Source organism: Microtus oregoni, unplaced genomic scaffold (assembly GCF_018167655.1).
Source record: "Microtus oregoni isolate MIOR12 unplaced genomic scaffold, Mior012 000016F_ref0000370, whole genome shotgun sequence".
NCBI lineage: Eukaryota > Metazoa > Chordata > Mammalia > Rodentia > Cricetidae > Microtus > Microtus oregoni.
In genome coordinates this window covers 22236483-22255191 of record NW_024543075.1, presented here as the reverse complement: position 1 = coordinate 22255191, position 18709 = coordinate 22236483, and the positions used below count along the sequence as shown (strand labels likewise).

At 45.6% G+C, this 18709-nt stretch overlaps 1 protein-coding gene across 2 annotated transcripts in view; it reads left to right on the top strand.

The window, feature by feature from the left end:
• Prkcb (protein kinase C beta) overlaps positions 1-18421 on the top strand; it is a 341534-nt gene extending 323113 nt beyond the window's left edge. The window contains exons 17-18 of one of the 2 annotated variants that reach the window (XR_005975798.1): positions 11691-11906; positions 17768-17786. Coding sequence is in view for 1 of the 2 variants with exons in the window: in XM_041667187.1 (XP_041523121.1) it covers positions 17768-17920 (153 nt within the window). In the remaining variant the exon portion in view is untranslated. Of the gene's footprint in view, positions 1-11690; positions 11907-17767 lie in introns of both variants that reach the window. The other variant, XM_041667187.1, reaches the window with a different exon arrangement.
• The last annotated feature ends 288 nt before the right edge of the window (positions 18422-18709 follow it).

Sequence of the window (18709 nt, the reverse complement as noted above, 5' to 3'; positions counted from 1 at the left end):
GCATCCAAGAACTGAGGTACTTAAGGAAACAAAAAGATATTTGGAACTAATGAGGGACAACTGTGTATCTGTAAGCTAAATTCAGAATCTCTCTGTTCTGTGTGTGTGTGTGTGTGTGTGTGTGTGTGTGTGTGTGTGTGCCCACGCATATTTGTGTGTGGGTGCATAAGTGCATGGAGGCTGGAGAACTTAAATGTCACTCCTCAGATCTGTCCATTATTTTAATATTTATTTATTTATTTATTTATATTTATTTATTTGAGTCTCTTATTGACCTGGTTCTCACCTGAGTTTAACTTAGGCTGGCTAATGAATCTGTCTGTCTCCACCCACTCAATACTGGACTACAGGTGTTTGCCACTGTGCCAGGCTTTTTACATGGCTTCTGGGGATTGAACTCAGGCCCCAGTGCTTGCATAGGAAGCTCTTGAGCAACTTATTTACCTCTTAGGCCTCCTCCTTTCAGAGTTTTTCCCGTTTCATGATGCTGTGTTTGTTGATTTTCCTGTCTCCCCAGCTACTTCTGGTAGAAACTTCAACTCTATAAAAAGTCATATCCAATGACAGTAGAATTGGAGAGTTAAGATCTGCCTGTAACCCAGAAAGAAATAACAAAGTCTATTTATTATTAACAAAGTGCATATCCTTAAAACCAAGCCCAAAATAGTGCCATCCCTAAATCCATTTTCAAAACAACTCAGCATGGTGGCTGGAGAGATGGCTCAGAGGTTAAGAGCACTGGCTGCTCTTCCAGAGGTCCTGAGTTCAATTCCCAGCAACCACATGGTGGCTCACAACCATCCATAAGGAGATCTGGTGCCCTCTTCTGGGCTGCAGGGATACATGCTGGCAGAACACTGCATACATAATAAATAACTAAATAAATAAATAAATACTCAGCAATGGTGTGTGTACTTGCTTGAAATGTCTCTTTAAGGAAGTGAGTCTTGCTAGAACTGAAAATGGACCCTTCTTGCCTGAGCATGCAGCTTTCCTAGACTATCTAACTGAAGCCCTAGGTCCTGCTTGCACCTTGCAGCTCTTCCTATAGTTCACAGCCCCCATTCCTCATAGCTCCCAACACCTTAGAGCGTCCAACCTCACAACCTCCCACACCTCACAGCCCCCACACCTCACAACCCCCACACCTCACAACCCCCACACCTCACAACCCCCACACCTCACAGACCCCACACCTCATAGCCCCCACACCTCACAGCCCCCACACCTCACAACCCCCACACCTCACAACCCCCACACCTCACAGACCCCACACCTCACAGCCCCCACACTTCACAGCCCCCACACCTTACAGCCCCCACACTTCACAGCCCCCACACCTTACAGCCCCCACACTTCACAGCCCCCACACCTTACAGCCCCCACACCTTACAGCCCCCACACCTCACAGCCCCCACACCTCACAGCCCCCATACCTCACAGCCCCCACACCTCACAGCCCCCACACCTCACAACCCCACACCTCACAGCCCCCACACTTCACAGCCCCCACCTCACAGACCCCTATACCTCACAGCCCCCACCTCACAGACCCCACAGCTCACAGACCCCACCTCACAGACCCCACACCTCACAGACCCCCCATACCTCACAGACCCCACAGCTCACAGACCCCACCTCACAGACCCCCATACCTCACGGATCCCACACCTCACAGCCCCCACAGCTCACGGATCCCACACCTCACGGACCCCACAGCTCACGGACCCCAGACCTCACAGTCCCCACATCTCACAGCCCCCACACCTCACAGCCCCCACACCTCACAGCCTCTATACCTCCCCAGACTTGGATCTCAGAGTTTAAGTGGTAGATTCTTGCTATGCTTATAGCTAACTGGAGAGGAATTTTCCGTGTTGAGTGGGTTAGGACAGAGCCTCTGAGAGCCACACTAGCCAGAGTACACCATGACCACACCATATGTTCACTGGCAGAACAGAGTCAGCCTTTGGCATGGGATGTAGCTGCGCTCAACACTGGATGTGTAAAAAACAGCAACAGCTCTTATTCTAAAATTTTGATTACACTTCCATGTTTTTCTTAACAAGTTTTCTGTTTCATCTTCTTAAGATTTGGAAAAAATAATTATTAAGATTCCAAAGAATTAATCAACAGAAGAATGCCAAGGGCAGGACCCAACTGCCCCATTCTGAGAGGGGCAGCAACTATTTCAGTTTGCTACCTAGCTTCAAAACAGAATGAGTCCTTGTACTCTTTACATGGGATCACATACAACCACCATCTTCATTTGAATTCATATGCAACTTCCAAGTACAAAGCTTCCTTTTAAGCTTGGTAATAAACTTCACAAGAAAATGGCTGACCGTAATAAGCAGAATGACCCTACTAGTGAATCTTGTTACTGAGCATAACACAATAATAGCATCATTAATAATGAAGCCTTCAGTCTAAAGTCTGGGCGTCTGCCCATCTCTGCCCTCACGAGGTGTGAATGTTGGAAGCTTAGCTTAATGTGCTGACAGGTTAAGCTGGGAAAGATGAAGCTAGTGCTGTGCTCAGGTCGTCTGAGCTTACAAGGCCGTGCCGCGTGGTGGAGGGCATACTCTGAGAGAGTGGGGTGCCGTAGAAAGCCCATGACAGAACCAAAGAATTCCTGGATTTTGCCTCTTCTGATTTACTCCAAGGGGACCCCAAATATAGTGTCAATTTTTCAATTTTCCTGCTGCAATGAGATAATCTTTCCCCTACCTATTTCGCAGATTGGTGGGAATTGGGTCTTTAAAAGCAGACAAATAGAAAGAAGAGTAACTATGACAGTTTATTTCCAGCAGTCATGTGGATGAACGGTGAAGAATAAATGAGAAAAAAAAGATACTTATTGACATGGAAAACGTTTACTGGGTATTCCACCTTAGTCTTCTTTTTTTTTTTTTTTTAAGCGCATTAAAAATAAAGACTCCAAACCTGCTTAAAGGATAAAAAGCATCGGTCTCCTTCACCCAATTACCCGGAGCAAAGACCAAAACAGTCACTTAACAAAGCTGTTAGGATCTGGAGCTGGGGAAATAATGCAGTGGGTTAGACCGAGGACCTGATAGAGTTCTCAGCACCCACATAAAAGCCGGGTTAACAGGAGTCACTGTTAGGGTCATGTTAAGGTCACTGAGGCCTTAAAACCCCAATGTTGGGGAAGGGGAGACAGGCAGATCCCTGCAGCTAACTAGCTGCCAGCCAGGCTAGCCCAGATGACGAGTTTCAGGTTCAGAAATAAACTTCATCTCAAGGCACTAGGAGGGTGCCTAACATCCTCTTCCGGCCTATCTTGTGCTCACAGAGTATGTGCACCCTCACAGGCACGAGCAACCTCCTCACAAGTGCACGCACACCTACATGATACACATGACATGGTAGACCTTGTTTCATTTGGTGCCTTTTACAAGTTTGTTTTTACCGAGGGAGATGACTGACAGAAGGGGTTGAGTCTGTCGCCTGTGGGATCAAATCATGGACATTTAAGCCCCGTAATCCCATTCCCTCATTGGGTGATGAGCACCTTGGAGAGCTACGTGGACTAATGAGACAGGATGCCTGGAGGTGCTCTGCACAGCACCTGGTTTATCATCAGCACAGAAGAGACTCCATTGTTGATCCGTTCAATAACATGGAGTGCTTGTTCTGGGTCTTAAAAACAGAGTGTTCAACAACAACAACAAAAGTGACTGTGCCCTTGTAGATCTTCTATTCTAGAGGAAATAGGAGATAGTAGGGTGAACAAATGAATGCATGAGACAGACTGAGGTACATAGGTGGTGTGTTTTGCCGATAACACAGAACGGGGTGTCCTGGTGGAGACTATCAAGAGGTGAGAATGTGAGAGCTACTTGATTTGGAGGAGACAGAGAACAGCTTCTCTGAGGGGGTGGCGTTTAGACATATTTGGTGCGTAATTTTTAAATTATAATTAAGAAAACAGAAACAAGACAAACTTGCTATCAAACACAAAAGACCCTTCCTGGGCTGGAGGGGTTGCTCAATGGTTAGTGCACTTCCATAGCAACTTGAGGGCTTGATTTAGAAGTCCCACAGTTCCTACAAAGCTAAAGAAGGTGGCTAGAGACAGGAAAACCCCAGAAACTCTCAGGGCAGCCAGTTCGGAATCTGGCGACACAGACAGCAGCAGCAAAGAGACCCTGACTCAAACAAGGCTGTCATTGCCACACACTGTAATTTATAGAATGAAAACTCACTATATTCTTTTAGAAATTATATATAAAATGATGTTGTTTGGTATCCTTTTACATCTTGTTTCTTAACTTTTCAAAGATTTTTTTTTGCGTGGTGATACATCAACTAGATGTGTCATTATTTGTTTCACTTTTCCCTATTGGTTAATAGATGATTCTAATTTTTTTTGTTACTCTAGTGATTTCTTGGTTCCTGTGTCCACATGGGCTATAGGGACATAGAGGAGGACCAGGAAAAGCCTCTCAGGGAGTGACTCCCTTCTAGCGGCAGGGTGTGTAGAAACTAATGGGGAGAGGTGGAACAGGTGGGAGACACAAGGTCTTGGTGGAGAATGGCAGGGGGTGATGGACCAGAAGGCTCTAGTGTGGTACAGGCTGGTGGGTAAGGACAGAGGGTGATGGACCAGAAGGTTCTAGTGTGGTACAGGCTGGTGGGTAAGGACAGAGGGTGATGGACCAGAAGGTTCTAGTGTGGTACAGGCTGGTGGGTAAGGACAGAGGGTGATGGACCAGAAGGTTCTAGTGTGTTGCAGCTGGTAGATAATGGCAGAGGGTGATGGACCAGAAAGGGCACCATGGAAGGTGCCTGTAGAAAGTCATTCTAAAGAGTGTGGACTTTGAGGCCCGGTGCAGAAGTACACGCCCTTAATCCCAGCACTCAGGAGGCAGAGGCAGGCAGATCTTTGTAAGTTCAAGGCCAGCCTGTTCTACAATGGGAGTTCTAGGCCAGCCAGGGCTACACAATGAGTCCCTGACTCAAAACAAAGAATGTGCACTTTGGGCAATGGGATACATTTGAGACAAGGCAAGCAAAAGGGCTAGAATGTTCCCCGCCATCCATGGTTTCTTTTAGTTACCTGTCAATAACTGTGTCCAGAACCATTAGGATATCAGGAGAAAGAAATCTTCTAATGAACTATATTATTATAATTGACCTGCTTATTGTTAGTCTTTAATCCTTTACTATGTGTAATTTATATGTTAAATGAAAGAACTTTCTATAGAGGGTTTGGTGATATCTACCATTTCAGGTAACCCTGGCCCAGGAGATCTTGGAAAGCAGCTCCTGGGATAAGGACATGGGTTTTACTGTCTTTTGACCTTTTGAATATTCTTATGCTGGGCACAGCTGAGCAAAGACCACATCTGTTTGTTTTCATGGTGTCAGGGATGGAACCCGGGGTTCTCTGCATGGGCAGTGAGTGCTTAACTGCTGAGCAACACTCTAGCCCCACACTTAGTGGCCAAACTCCAAGCTGCTGGCAACCTACTGAGACAAAAACTTGAAAGGGGAAGGCATCTCTCTTTTGCAACTGCTCAAACAGATCAGCTTTTCTGCCTAGGCTTTTAGATCCATGATTCCATCAGGCAAAACTGCTCACTCCACTCCTGGAATGGGTGCCTGTGGTTTAAGTACCCTAGTTGGCTTCATCCCCTGTCCCTATGCCGGAGGCCTCTCTGGTGAACCCCGATGACAAGGAGGTTGGATCTGCTGCCAGGAGCTAAATGAGGCTAGAGCATCTACCCAGGACAGTCAGTGAGGCAGGTGTGGTCCAGACTACGTTGATAATTAGATCCCAGTCATCAAGCTGCCCATCCCCCTCCAAGGACACAGCAGGCAGAGAACAGATCCCAGGCTCTGCCTCCCAAGGGCTGACATCTCCATTTAGGGAGCACCCCTGAAACTAATGGGCAGTGACAGCTCCATTTGAAAAAACACAGAAACACTTAACAGGGAGGCTGTGATCTGCCAGCCCCGTAAGCTGCTTATTAGTAGGGAAATCACGCTCTGCAGTGGCTTTGCCCCCTTGCTTAACCCCTACTTCCTGCATCCCCTCTGTGGTGTCTCACAGAAAGATTCCATTGTTCTAGGAAGGGGTGAGGGTGGGGGCAGAACTGCTAGAAGCTGTTTCTCAGCTCCTTTCACCGCCTCTGGGGAGCCCTGCAAATCAGCAGCCTTCCTTCTAGTGGAGATGGGAAGTGGATTTATTTATTTATTTACTTACTTAGTAATTTTGAGAAAAACGGTCCCCGAAGATTCCAGCGGTGGCTCCTTTGGGTCTTGACATCCAAGGCACAGAAAACCAGCAGCAGAGATCCCCTATGGCATGCCGTCTTCCACCAATGAGCTCTCTTAACCTGGCCCTTCACCCACAACCCTGCCCACCCTCTCTCCCCTCTGGACAATGATGGTCATTCACACCCAGTGCCCCTGATCCAGTCTAGTCCTCAATACTCTCTGGTCCACACTGTCTCCCCACCAGCCCTCTTTGCTTCCACACTGTAATTTTAAACCTACCATGAAGGAACACAAGGCTTCAATCCCCTTTCCTGCAAATACGTTCAATACTTAGTGGCACTCACGTTCCAAGCAGTTCAAGCCAAAGACTCAAGGACCCCAACTCCTCTTTCTCTCCCCCATCAGTTCCCACCCACCTGCACATCACGTCAACACTGAATGCAAATATGTTATAGCTCAAGTCCAAATGCATCTTCCCCACAACCCCCTTCCTCCAAGCCCTCAACCTCTCTCAGCTGAAGGTTTCAACAGTCTCCTACCCAGACTCATGGTTTCCAGTGTCACCCCTGTCACCCACAGCCTGCATTCTAGACAATCCTGATGACTTCATTTAAACAGATCATGTCACTCAGAGCTTCTCAAACTGAGATGAAAATTCCATGTCCTTGCATGGCCATGGGTATCATGCTCGGGGACCTCCCCTGTCCCTCTTGCCCCTTGGTCACTCTACTCCCACTCTGGCTTCGCTGGGGATGGCAGCAAGTACATTCCTGCCTCAGGGCATTTGCACGTGCAAGCCTCTGCAAGCAATGCTCTTTTTCTGAGACATACAACTGACACCGCCCTCACTCGCTTCGCCGAGCACATGCTCAAAGCCCATTTCCTTAATTGTGAATCAAATTTGAGCACATTTTGTGTATTTCGACTCTATAAAAATCGTTTTCTCAGGGTGGCTAGAGAGATGATTTAGCAGTTAAGTGCACAATATTGTTCTTGCAGAAGACCCAATCTCAGCTCCCAGTGTACCTATTAGGAAGCCTATGACTCTGGCCCCAGGAAATCTGATTCCCTTGTAGAGCAAATTCTAGTTGGTCTTAATATTGAAAAGCTGGAATTATATATCCAGCTAAATGCTGAAAGATCAGAGAAGTAATGGAACCACTTTTTACCTCCACTGAATCCTCAGACCCAAGGGGGCAAGATCCTCTCTCTAGGAATCCTAAGACTGAATGCCTGAGCAGCCAGCCACTAGAGAGTTCCTTTACCTCTACCAATGCTCAGACCGAAGGAACGATCCTGTCCTCAGACTACATCTCCTGACTCCGTCTCCACCAAACCTCAGACTTCACTGAGCTACTGTCTCCTCCTGCCTTACATTCCTCTCTCTGCTCAGCCATATCCCTTCCTGTCTCCACCTTCCTAGTGCTGGGATTAAAGGCATGTGACTCCCAAGTACTAGGCACTGTGAGCCGCCACCACCTGGCTCTGTTTCTGTTTGTGACTTGATCATCCTAGTGTAGCCCAGGGTGGCCTTGAACTCACAGAGACAGGAAGGAATGTGGCTGGGAGAGAGGAATATAAGGTGGGAGGAGGCAGGAGCTCAAGGCATTCAGTCTGAGGACTTTAAAGACTGGATACCCTTCCCTTCTGAGAACTTCTTAGAGGTAAGAACTCTAGTGACTGGCTGCTCTGCTTCTCTGATCTTTCAGCTTTCATTTCCCATCTGACGCTGGGTTTTTATTATAAAAACCAAATAGAATTTGTGCTACACTCCCTCTTCTGGCCTCTGTAGGCCCCTGTACTTCAGTGCCCATATCTACCATACATACACATAATTTAAAATACAAATGTTTTTAAAAACAGATTTCTCTGGCTAGAAATATAGCTCAGTGGGAATATACTCATCTAGTGTATGTGAAACCCCAAGTTCAATTCCCTGCACCCATAAAAAGAAAATTAATTCCCCCCTTTTATAATTTCCCTTTGGGTTGTATTTTTCTTCTTAGCACATAATCACACATAATCACTTAACTTATAATTCATATTTATAAGTTAATGGTCCCTTCTGTAGTCGATGTTGCAAATACATTTTATCAAGTGTGTTATTAGGCTTTAGGCTTATTTGTTATTTCGGGGTTTTTTGTGGTTTCTTTCTTTTTTAATCACACATACATTTTTAGTTTTTAACATCATTAGGCACAATTTTCTTTGTTGCCTCTTGGTTTTAACCCTTTGGAAATGTCTTTTTCACTCTCAAATTATAAATACATTTATTTAAGCTTTTTTCTAGAACTTCCTTATCTCATATCCTTGCGTAATCTTCACGTCTTTTTATTTTTATCATTTGTGCCTTTAAATTTCCCATAGCAGAGTGAATATGAGATACATTTTCACAATGTGGATATTGTTCTTCCACTAAAGTTGATGGGTACACGTTTGTGTGGTATGTATACATGTTCATCTGTGTGTGTGTGTGTGTGCACGCATGTGCACATGTATTCATGTGCATGTGGAGGTCAAAGGTTGATATAGTGGGTATCTTCCTCAATTGCTTCCCATTCTGTTTTTTGAGGCCGGGTCTCTCACTGAACCGGGCTGGCCAGCAAGCCCAGGGAATCTTTCTGTCTTCATCCCACTGGAGCTGAGATGGCAGGCACACACCACTGTGCCCGACTTTTTTTTTCTTTTTGTATGGGTGCTGGGGGCAGAATTCAGGTGCTCATTCTTGAGTGCCAAGTGCCTTACTGACTGAGTCATCTTTCCAGCAGCAGGTATATTTCTTTAAGCTTAGTGAAAATTTTAAAACTGGAACTCTGTGTCTTCAGCATTTAAAACTTAAGTGGCTCTGAACTAAGCCCTGTTCAGAAGTGTGCACTGCAGATAACGCTTCACAGAGGAAACTAGAAACCATCCCAGGCCCTCGTCGCGCAGATTGCTTCCTGTTGTTATCATCACAACCTCGAACGATAAGACCCACGGTTGTCCTGTTTTACAAAGAGGAGCCCAAAACATTCAAAAATGTCCTCACAGTTGTCCAGCCAGTGATTAACAAGAGGCCGAGATTCCCATCCTTGTTTACAGGACATAGAACCCAGAGCTCACTTTTTTTCGGGCGGCAGCTGGGGCTCCCTGACTGTGCCGGTCCTTGTGCCTCTGCTAAGGCTCTGCAGAGACACTTGCAGGTCTTCTATCAGTGGTCTTTCACTATCACATGACAAGAGCTCGGGCAACCCCCAGTGTCCCTTCTGTATACACTCAAATTAAAAAAAAAAAATGCTTCCTTTTAGCAAAGTTTCCTGCCCAACTTTTTAGAGGTATTTCCCTCGGTACAGCGCTTCTGCCTGTGGTTTCTCTCAGTCCTTAGTGTGTCTGAGTTGCTCCCTCCTGGTTCCCCTGGGCTGTAGGACAATGTTGAGGGAAGTTGCATCATTGGCAGATGGGAGTAAAATCTGTGCCTTGAAGAGTGAGCGTATGAATTTAAAAAATCCTGTGAGCAAAGCCAATAGGGCAGGCCAGCTTCTTGGAGCGTGCCTGGTGGCCATCCCTGTTACTATCCGCACACACACCCCTACTTGGTGTGCCATTTGAAAGGTTCTTTCAAGGTCTTTCCTGAGCCCCATAACACCTGCCCCTCCCTCTTAGTTCTCAGCTAGACATGCCCTGACTCTTACAACCATCATATCCCAAAATGGAAATCGCTAATTATTGTCTTTCTGAATTTTCCCATGTTCTGTCTCTGCTGTTGAGATAACCATGTTCGCTGTCAACCAAAACAGTGACTGCAACACCTGAGCCATGATTCCGCTCCCCCTTCTGCCCCATTCCACAGTTCAGTCTGCCACTTCCTCTCGGCTATATTCAGCAATGTGGAGCCAAAGATCCTGTTAGGTGGCTAGCTGTTTGACCTTGATCTTCCCAGCCTCAGTTTCCTCATCTATAAAATGGAGGATAATATTTGTGTTAGTTCCTTTTTTTTAATTGTGATTAAGTACCTCACAGAAGCAACTTCCTGGGGGAAGGTCTGTTCCGAGCCACGGTTTCAGAAGATATTGGCCCACTGGAAGGCGAGGGCAGTAGCAATGTGAGGCATCTGGTCACATGGTGGGCAGGAAGCAGAGCGTGGAAACCTAATCCAAAGCGATATCCTTTTCAAGGCCTGCCCTCAGTGAGCCGCTTCCACTAGCGAAGCCACAGTCCCAAAGATTCTGTAACCTTTCAAGTTAGCACCAATTGTTTGAACATGTAGCTCCGTGTCTGTTGAAGCCATAGTGATGATATATGTCATAAGGCCGCTGAGAGAGTTAAATGAGATCATCTGAATAAAGTTCTTTGCCAGGTGACTAGCCATGGCACATGCACAATATAGATTACCTGCCGTTATTATGACTAATATTGTCATAGGATTAGGTCGATGTTGCCTCTTGCCTTACTTACTATTCTCATCACCGTCACCAAATACTTGGTAAGTGGCAAGAGTGTAAGGTGTCTGGATCTCTTTGCATCAGCAGCCAGGAAGTGGTGAGCATTCAGGAAGTACTGCCAAAATATAGAACCTCAAGGCTACTAACTACTTCCTCCAGTGAGGCTCCATCTCCTAAGGGTTCCACAACCTTCCAAAATGGTGACACCAGCCAAGGTCCAAGTCTCTGAACCCTTGATCACGTGGGAGACACTGTGCGTTCAAGCCACAGCACCTCCTATAGATACCACGTTCTGCTGGGAAGGAGCACTGGCTGGGCGAGAGCTTTGATGTGGCAACTCCTTTCCTTTCCCTAGGCAGGAATTCTGCATGTGCTTGTGAATTGCTTCCCATACCAGGTTTCCTATTTGGAGAAAGTGTTTGTTTTCACCTCCTGGGACCTTGTCATTAAGGGTAAATGTTTAATCTAGAGGGACTTTGTGGTGTCACTGAGATCTCTTGGTAGGGATCTCCCTCCACTGGCTGGTGTTTGGAAACTATATTTGGTTGAACTATTAACACCTATCATTCCTGATCAAGAGCACTTAAAGGGATCTGCTGCTATAAATGATGTGCTCGCCAGGTGATGTATGGATGAGTCATTATTGACATCTGTCAATATTATTGGCCCTGTCTGAATCATTGGGGTGAGTGATGGGGGTGGGGACACGCCACATGCTACTATTCCCACCATCTCATGCCTTTGCCATATATTTCCTGACTTCCCAAGAGGAAACCAGGACTGACCTGAGTGCTATGCTACAGCACTCAAAGGGTAGAAGCCCAAGGTCGTGTTCCAAAGGTCATGAGGATTTTGCATTTGACATTGCTCTCATTCCTGATCATTAAAACAGCATCTCTGAGTTTCCCAAAGGGATGGGATTGGAGGAAAACCACACCCGGTTCTGTTCAGTTCTGTTTTATTTTGGCTTTTGATTTTGTTTTGTTCCCACCCACCACAAGTTCTTTTCTCCCCCTCTCATAGTGTGGGCGAAATGCTGAAAACTTCGACCGGTTTTTCACCCGCCATCCACCAGTCCTAACACCTCCTGACCAGGAAGTCATCAGGAATATTGACCAATCAGAATTCGAAGGATTTTCCTTTGTTAACTCTGAATTTTTAAAACCTGAAGTCAAGAGCTAAGTAGATCTGTAGATCTCCGTCCTCCGTTTCTGTCATTCAAGTTCAACAGCTCTCATGGTGACATCTTTTTTTTTTTTTTTTTAATCATTGCCAAGTTACATCTGTGTTTTCTTTTCTGATGAGGCTAGAGTGGCCATGTTTCAGAACCCAAATGTCCTCAGGTAGTTTGGAGCATCTCGAGGAGATGGGATTATGCAGGTGGCATGAAGAAAGTGCTGCATAATTGAGACACGCTCGAAGTCCTCCTACTGTGCGCAACCCCAGCATGTCGGCTCACAGGCCCACTGGGGAGAGAAAAAGCTTGCTTTCTCTCCCTTCTTCTCTGCACCGCCATTTTTTTTTTACCCCTATCATCGAGTCTACATCCTCCCTACAAAATGGATGGATGAGCTGAATGCTAACAATAGCCTTTCACTTTCCAGACTGGGAGCTTGGCTTGAATCCAACTGTATGGCTGCTTTGCCCTAGAGGGAATCCCTCCACACTGCCTCTTCCGCAGGCAGTAGAGCTTTGGAAAGAACATGCTAAAAATAAATTTTTATTTTTATTTTTTAAACTCAACGTTAAGACGATTATCTAAGACCTGAAAGAAAGAAAGAAAGAAAGAAAGAAAGAAACCAAGCAAACAGGAATGCGCTTTTAGACAAGTCCATCTAAAAGCACTTCCAGGGTCAAAGAACAATCAGCTTGAGTGCTACCACCATGCTGCAGTTTCTAACCCTGTGTGTCTGAAACTGGTACCCTCATCCCCCAAACTACTCAAGAACGGCATTTGGCACTGTTCCTGGAACCACATGGTCACTCTAGCAAGGCCCCAAAGGACCGTGATTTTACATTACATTTCAAACGTTATTTGCTTTTTTTTTTCTTTTTAATTTCTGTCATTGTTGAAATGCAAACAAACAAACAAACAAAAAAAAAAAACAAAGTCACTTTGTTACACTTGCTTTAAAAACGATGTCCGGATGTCATGAACCACAATGGCCTGCTTTGTTGAACCAAGAAGATGGGGCCTGGCAGACTTGTGTCTGTGGGGAGGGGGTTTGTCACGGTGTCCCGCTGGTGTTGGAGAACAGATACTGGGCTCTGAGAAAGACACCAGCTCTCCACGACAGTTGCATTCTTCAGTTTGATGCCATTTTGCAAGATGTTTGTGGAAATGTTCATTTGCACTGCGGTATCTGTTCTGATATTTTTCTCCTAGCATCAAGGTGCAATAAAAAAAAAAGACAGAAAAAAAAATCCTATTTCAAAGAAAACTGTACTATTTGAACAATGAGGACCCACACTACAAAGTAGGGCCCAAGGAAGGAATTTAGGATAAAGAGGGCTGAAGCTGCCTCTTATGTAGCCTCAGTGGTCAATGAGCCAGAGAGCAGGGCCTGGAGACCATTCAGGGAATGCCTGGTGGCTTAAAATGAAGTAGAGTAGACAGGCTGGAGCCTTTCCCACACACACACTGTCAGGGTTCAGAGTTCATATTCTCACCAGCGTCAAGCTTAGCCGCTAGCTAGGAACGTGCCCAGGCCTCTTAAGCTTCTCATCAAAATCGCTACTCTTCCAAGTTTGAGCTTCCTTGAGCAAGCAACTCAGTGAGCTCCCAGAAGCCAAGTGGTGAGAGAGACTTCATTTTCCTCTGGACAGATGAGGACTGCAGGTGACCCCTCACCCTTGCCTACAGCTCAGCTCCCTGTTCCTCTCTGGCAGTCCTAAAGGGAATTCTTGTCATAGGTCCAAAGATTTCCTGGCCTTCCGGGGATTCTGAGAAATCCTACAGAAACAATCAAGGGAAGAACGCCTCCTCCTCTTTAAGAAAGCATGCCTTGGGGTTCTGCTGATGCAAAGACCCTCATAGTTCCAACTTTGCTGGCTTCTTATGTCACTCTGCTTCAAACTTGGCACCTGTCCCTCTTAGATGATGTGTAGCAAACTTGTTGTCCTAGCTGCCAATCTTAGGATGCTAACGACAGGGAGAGATCAGGGCAACCCCACTCCTCATTTTATTATTGGGGCAGCTGGTATCTGGAGAATGGAAGTATTTCCCTGAAGCTTGGTCAGTGACAATACAAATAACAGGTATCCTGACCTCCCAACACCGGGCTCTGTCTGTTCTATAACAAAACAAATATCTCTGAGCCATATCCCCACTCCCAAGAAAGTTATGTAGGGTCTTTCATCTGGTTACCAAGTCACAAGGCTTTGGACATATGCTCAGAATAAAAACCACAGTGAAACATTGGGCAAGTGAGCTGAGACAACCTTAGAGAACAATGTAGGAAAAATGGGTAGGTGGATAAGTACATAAGATAGATAGACAGATAGATAGATAGATAGATAGATAACAGTATATATGTAAATATATATACTACACTCTACATTTTCAGATTCTTGACATTATTTTTCAAGGGCCACAGTTTTCAGGAATAGATACTCAAGCCAAAGTCTCCCTTCCCTTAGCGTACCTTGCTGAGGGCGGGGTCCCAGAAATTTCTGTGGAAGTAGGGGATCATTAATCAGACTTCCTACTGTTTCCTCTTCTACCAACTTTGTAGATCAAAGGAAACTAAGAAACAGCTTTCATCATATAAGAACTCAAGGGAAATTTTTGAAATTTTATCCAAGAAGAAATATTTTCATTTATTTTTGCAGTCATCCACTTATGCCCCCTCCATCCATTCAGGTAACACTTACTGAGCACCAACTGCCAGGCTGGGTGCCAGGATCATGGTGAGAAATACTAAACATGCAGCCCCTCTCCTTCTCCCTCTCCTCCAGCATGCCATCTGTGGGAAAGACAGCCATAAAACAAGTAACGAAAAGCAGGATGCGGTCTAGAGTCCCCGGGTTTACTAAGAAAATCCACTATGGATGTCTTTGCCACTTCTTAGTCTCTCTACAGACCACAGTTTGAAGCCGAGGGCATCGTCTCAACAATCATGTAGTGGGGAGGGGAGGGAAGGAGAGAGGTGAGAGGGACTCTTCTAGAAGGCCAAAGACACAATCTCCATATTTGATCAAACTACAGAAAGCTCCCCCAGTGTCAGCAGATAGGTACCAAGTTATCTCTCCTTGGGATAAAAGGGAGCTACGTGGCTTTATGATTATTTCTGAATCTTGAGTGTCACCTCTATGGTACATCATTCAGATAGCCACAGACCCTCTTAGAATACTGCTAATCATAGCACTTGAACCTTGACCCTAGCACACCTAAAATAGGATTAAATTTTCCACCAAAACAAAATAAAGCAAGAAACGTATTTAACTCCTGGGAGAATTGAAGAAAAAAGAAAAATGAAATCGAAGAAATCTAATTAAAGTTGTTAACTGTGGCCAGTTGTATGTCTGGATCCACGAATCTACCCTTTTAAGTTCTTAGGATTCTCGCTGATCTCTTCCGAGAAAGGACAGGATCGTGATTAATGACCCATGGGAGGCCATTGGGATTGATGCTCTGCCTAGGAGGAGTGTTTCTGTTCTCATGTGACTCCAGATGCTACAAGGCCAGAAAGAATTGTCACCACAAAGGGGTCCATTCCCTCCCAATATACTAGGGTAAAATCCTGGAGGATTTTCTGAGACTGCTCAGGAGATGAAGCCCATTAAAAGGAAGTCTTATTTGGAATACGTAGCTTGTTGAAGTATAGCAATAAGAGAAGCCTTCCAAAGTTAGAGTTGGTAGGAGGGGAAGTTCTGCCACATCCTCTCAGATAAGGATGGCTAAGTTGGGAGAGACCCCCCAGAAGAGGAATTGTCTGTCTTCTGGCCCCAGGTCTGCCCTTCTTCCGCCCACAGAGAGCCTTCCAGCTTCCAGACCTTGCCCGTACTCATCCTGTGCTCCAGTGCAGTGTCTGTTTATGTAAGCCTTAGGGCTGGTGGAAGTAACTGCTCTCGTTTTGCTTCAGTGTGAAGAAAGATCAGCCTCAGAAATTAGAGAAAGCAAGGAGGCGCCCCTTTAACCAACTCTTCTTTTATTGGTTCAGTGAGTGCTTACGAACAGCCTACTGTGTGCTCGGTACTGTTCCTGGCATTGGAAGCACAATAGCACAGGAACAGACAAGGGTCTTGCCCTCCTGGAAAGAAACAGTGCGAATTTCCCAAAGCAGTAAATGCGCAGAAGACAATGGGAAAGGCGCTGACCTGTGGTTTGTAGAATCATGGCAGAAAACAAACAAACAAACAAAAAAAAAACCAAAAAACAAGACAGTATTAAAGAAACAGAAGACATCCCAGTTTCCCTCTGGATCAAAAAGGAACAACATTGAGTGCCCAAGCCTAGAACCTTGCACAAAAGGCACACAGCAAAAGATGGCCCGCCATGTAGAAAACAACTTCACGAGTAGCCTGTCCCTCTCTGCCCACACTCTTCCAGAGGACCTCCTGATGCCAGTTTGTCCCTCTCAATCCCATTACCCTACTGTGACACCCCAGGAGGAAGTAGGGAATATCTTGTCTGTCTCAGAGGAGCATCCATGAAGTAATAGTTTTGAGCCTGGCAACAGGAAACCCTTATCAACCAGTCTCCCTGTTAGGGGCTAAGCCTACTAAGATTGACAAACTGGGTCAACCAACAAAGTCCAGTGTGACACAACCTTGGCTTCAGTCTGGCACCTGCTACCCCATGCTCGAGGATCCCAGGCATTGTAAAAACAGCCCTTAGGCCGTCTCTCCAGCCAGAGCAGCTATAATGAGGTAAAATATCTGCTATGTGGTCAGACACAAATGATGAGCCCACTCCTGCAGTCTTGGGCAAGCCCCTTCACTAACCTGTGCCTCAGTTTTCTCATACATCAAACAAGGGGAGGCAAGGACACCAACTTTGCCTTCTCAAAACAGGTGAGGTGTAATAGACTTACAGGGACCCTGGAGAGGCCAGCACATCAGAAAGACCCATTAGTCAGACCACATTTCCATTCCCTGGTGGAACCCGCCTCAAACTGGAGCTAGTGGTGCCTATACACATGCAGCCGTGCAGGCAGGAAAAGAAGGAAGGAAAGAAGGAAGGAAGGAAGGAAGGAAGGAAGGAAGGAAGGAAGGCCAGCTAGATTACCAGCTATGAAAGGAGTAGTTTCGCTTTTCAACCTCGCCTTCTTAGATCTTACTTTCAGCTTGGGATTGTGTTTCTTATAAAGAACACTACCAATGTCTTTGAAGAGACTCTCTGGCTCACGAAAGCTCAGATTCGACTTTGTTGTCAGCTTTTGAGCAGTCCCCCGAAGCTGAACTCCTACCAATCTTGTTTTGAGAGCTGAATCTAAAATAGGAGTTAAGTAGACCCTAGGAGATTGGCCTAACTTGGAGCCATATCTCCTGACACAACTCCGGCTCCAGCTGGGGTGTGGAGACGGCTACCAGTGAGTCTCGGGCATCATGAGGATGAGGTGGACGGTGCTTAGCCTCTTGCAGTGAACACTGATCTGCTTTCCACACCTGAGAGCAGTGTGTTCAAACAGTTCTCATTTTTCCGACAACAAAGTCAGCTCCTCACCACAGGGGTCGCTACTGAGTTATTTTCCTCCGGGATACTCAAAGAGCTAACTAACTCCATGACGTTAGCTGTTAAAGGAAATAGTTACCAATGAAACTCACCTCAAAGGCAAAACATAGAACTCCCTTACACACACACACACACACACACACACACACACACACACACACCCCTCTTTAGGGCAGTTCTTTAAGGAAATCAATGGATCTTTTCTTCTCACAGAAAATTCGCACCAAGTTTTCCGCCCCAAAGCTTGCATATACGATGAAGTGAAAACCGGTACACGGAATGTATCTGCTAAAAACTGTCAGCACAGGGCTTTCTGACCGCTCCAGAGCTTTTTTATCAGCCTTCTGGTAACTGGCATGTCCTGGTCATGTTTCTTGCTGCTGCTTCGGCTTCTGTGTTAATGTCTTTGCTTTCCATTTGGCAGAGAGACAAGCGAGACACCTCCAACTTCGACAAAGAGTTCACCAGGCAGCCTGTGGAACTGACTCCCACTGACAAACTCTTCATCATGAACTTGGACCAAAATGAATTTGCTGGCTTCTCATATACTAACCCAGAGTTTGTCATTAATGTGTAGGTGAATGCAGATTCCATTGCTGAGCCTGGGTGTAAGACTTCAGGCCGAGTGTCTGTGACCAATTCCAGTCTTCCAGGATTCATGCCCCTGCTGGCATCCATCGTGTGGAGAGCTTGTCTTAGAGGGCTTTTCTTTGTACGTATAGCTTGCTAGTTTGTTTTCTACATTTGAAAATGTTTAGTTTAGAATAAGCGCATTACCCACTGATAGAGGTACAAGTTTCCAGACTTCCAGAAACTCACCCAACGAACCAACAGTGTCAAAAACTTAACTGTGTCCGATACCAAAACGCTTCGGTATTTGTAATTTTTAAAGCCAGACGCTGATGTTCCTGGTCTAAGTTTTTACAGTTCCTGTCTACTACCCCTTTGAATGCCACCTCAGCATGACCTACGGTATTTTTAAAAGTCGTGAATAAAGCTTTGCAGTTCCTGTGAACTCTTGTCTCTTGGAGGAAACTTTTTGTTTAAGAATTGGTAATGATTAAACTGAATTCATACATGCGAACCCTCTCGTGTGTGTATCTGTTTCTAAACATACTGCATCACAGATGGGAGGAACACAGGCAGACATTGCCGGCTGACATGTGCCTTCCACTAGTGTTGATTTTATTTGCATTGAAACCACTATACGCATTTCAAATGGAGCATTTCACATGAATTTTGTGGATTTTTTCAGAAGCAAGGGATAAAAATTAGAAGAATGGCAATGATCTTTCCATGTGGAAGTAATTCAGCAGAAGTAAGAAATGTCTGCATTCTTGGCCTGGACTTTAGCTCAGTAGGTAGA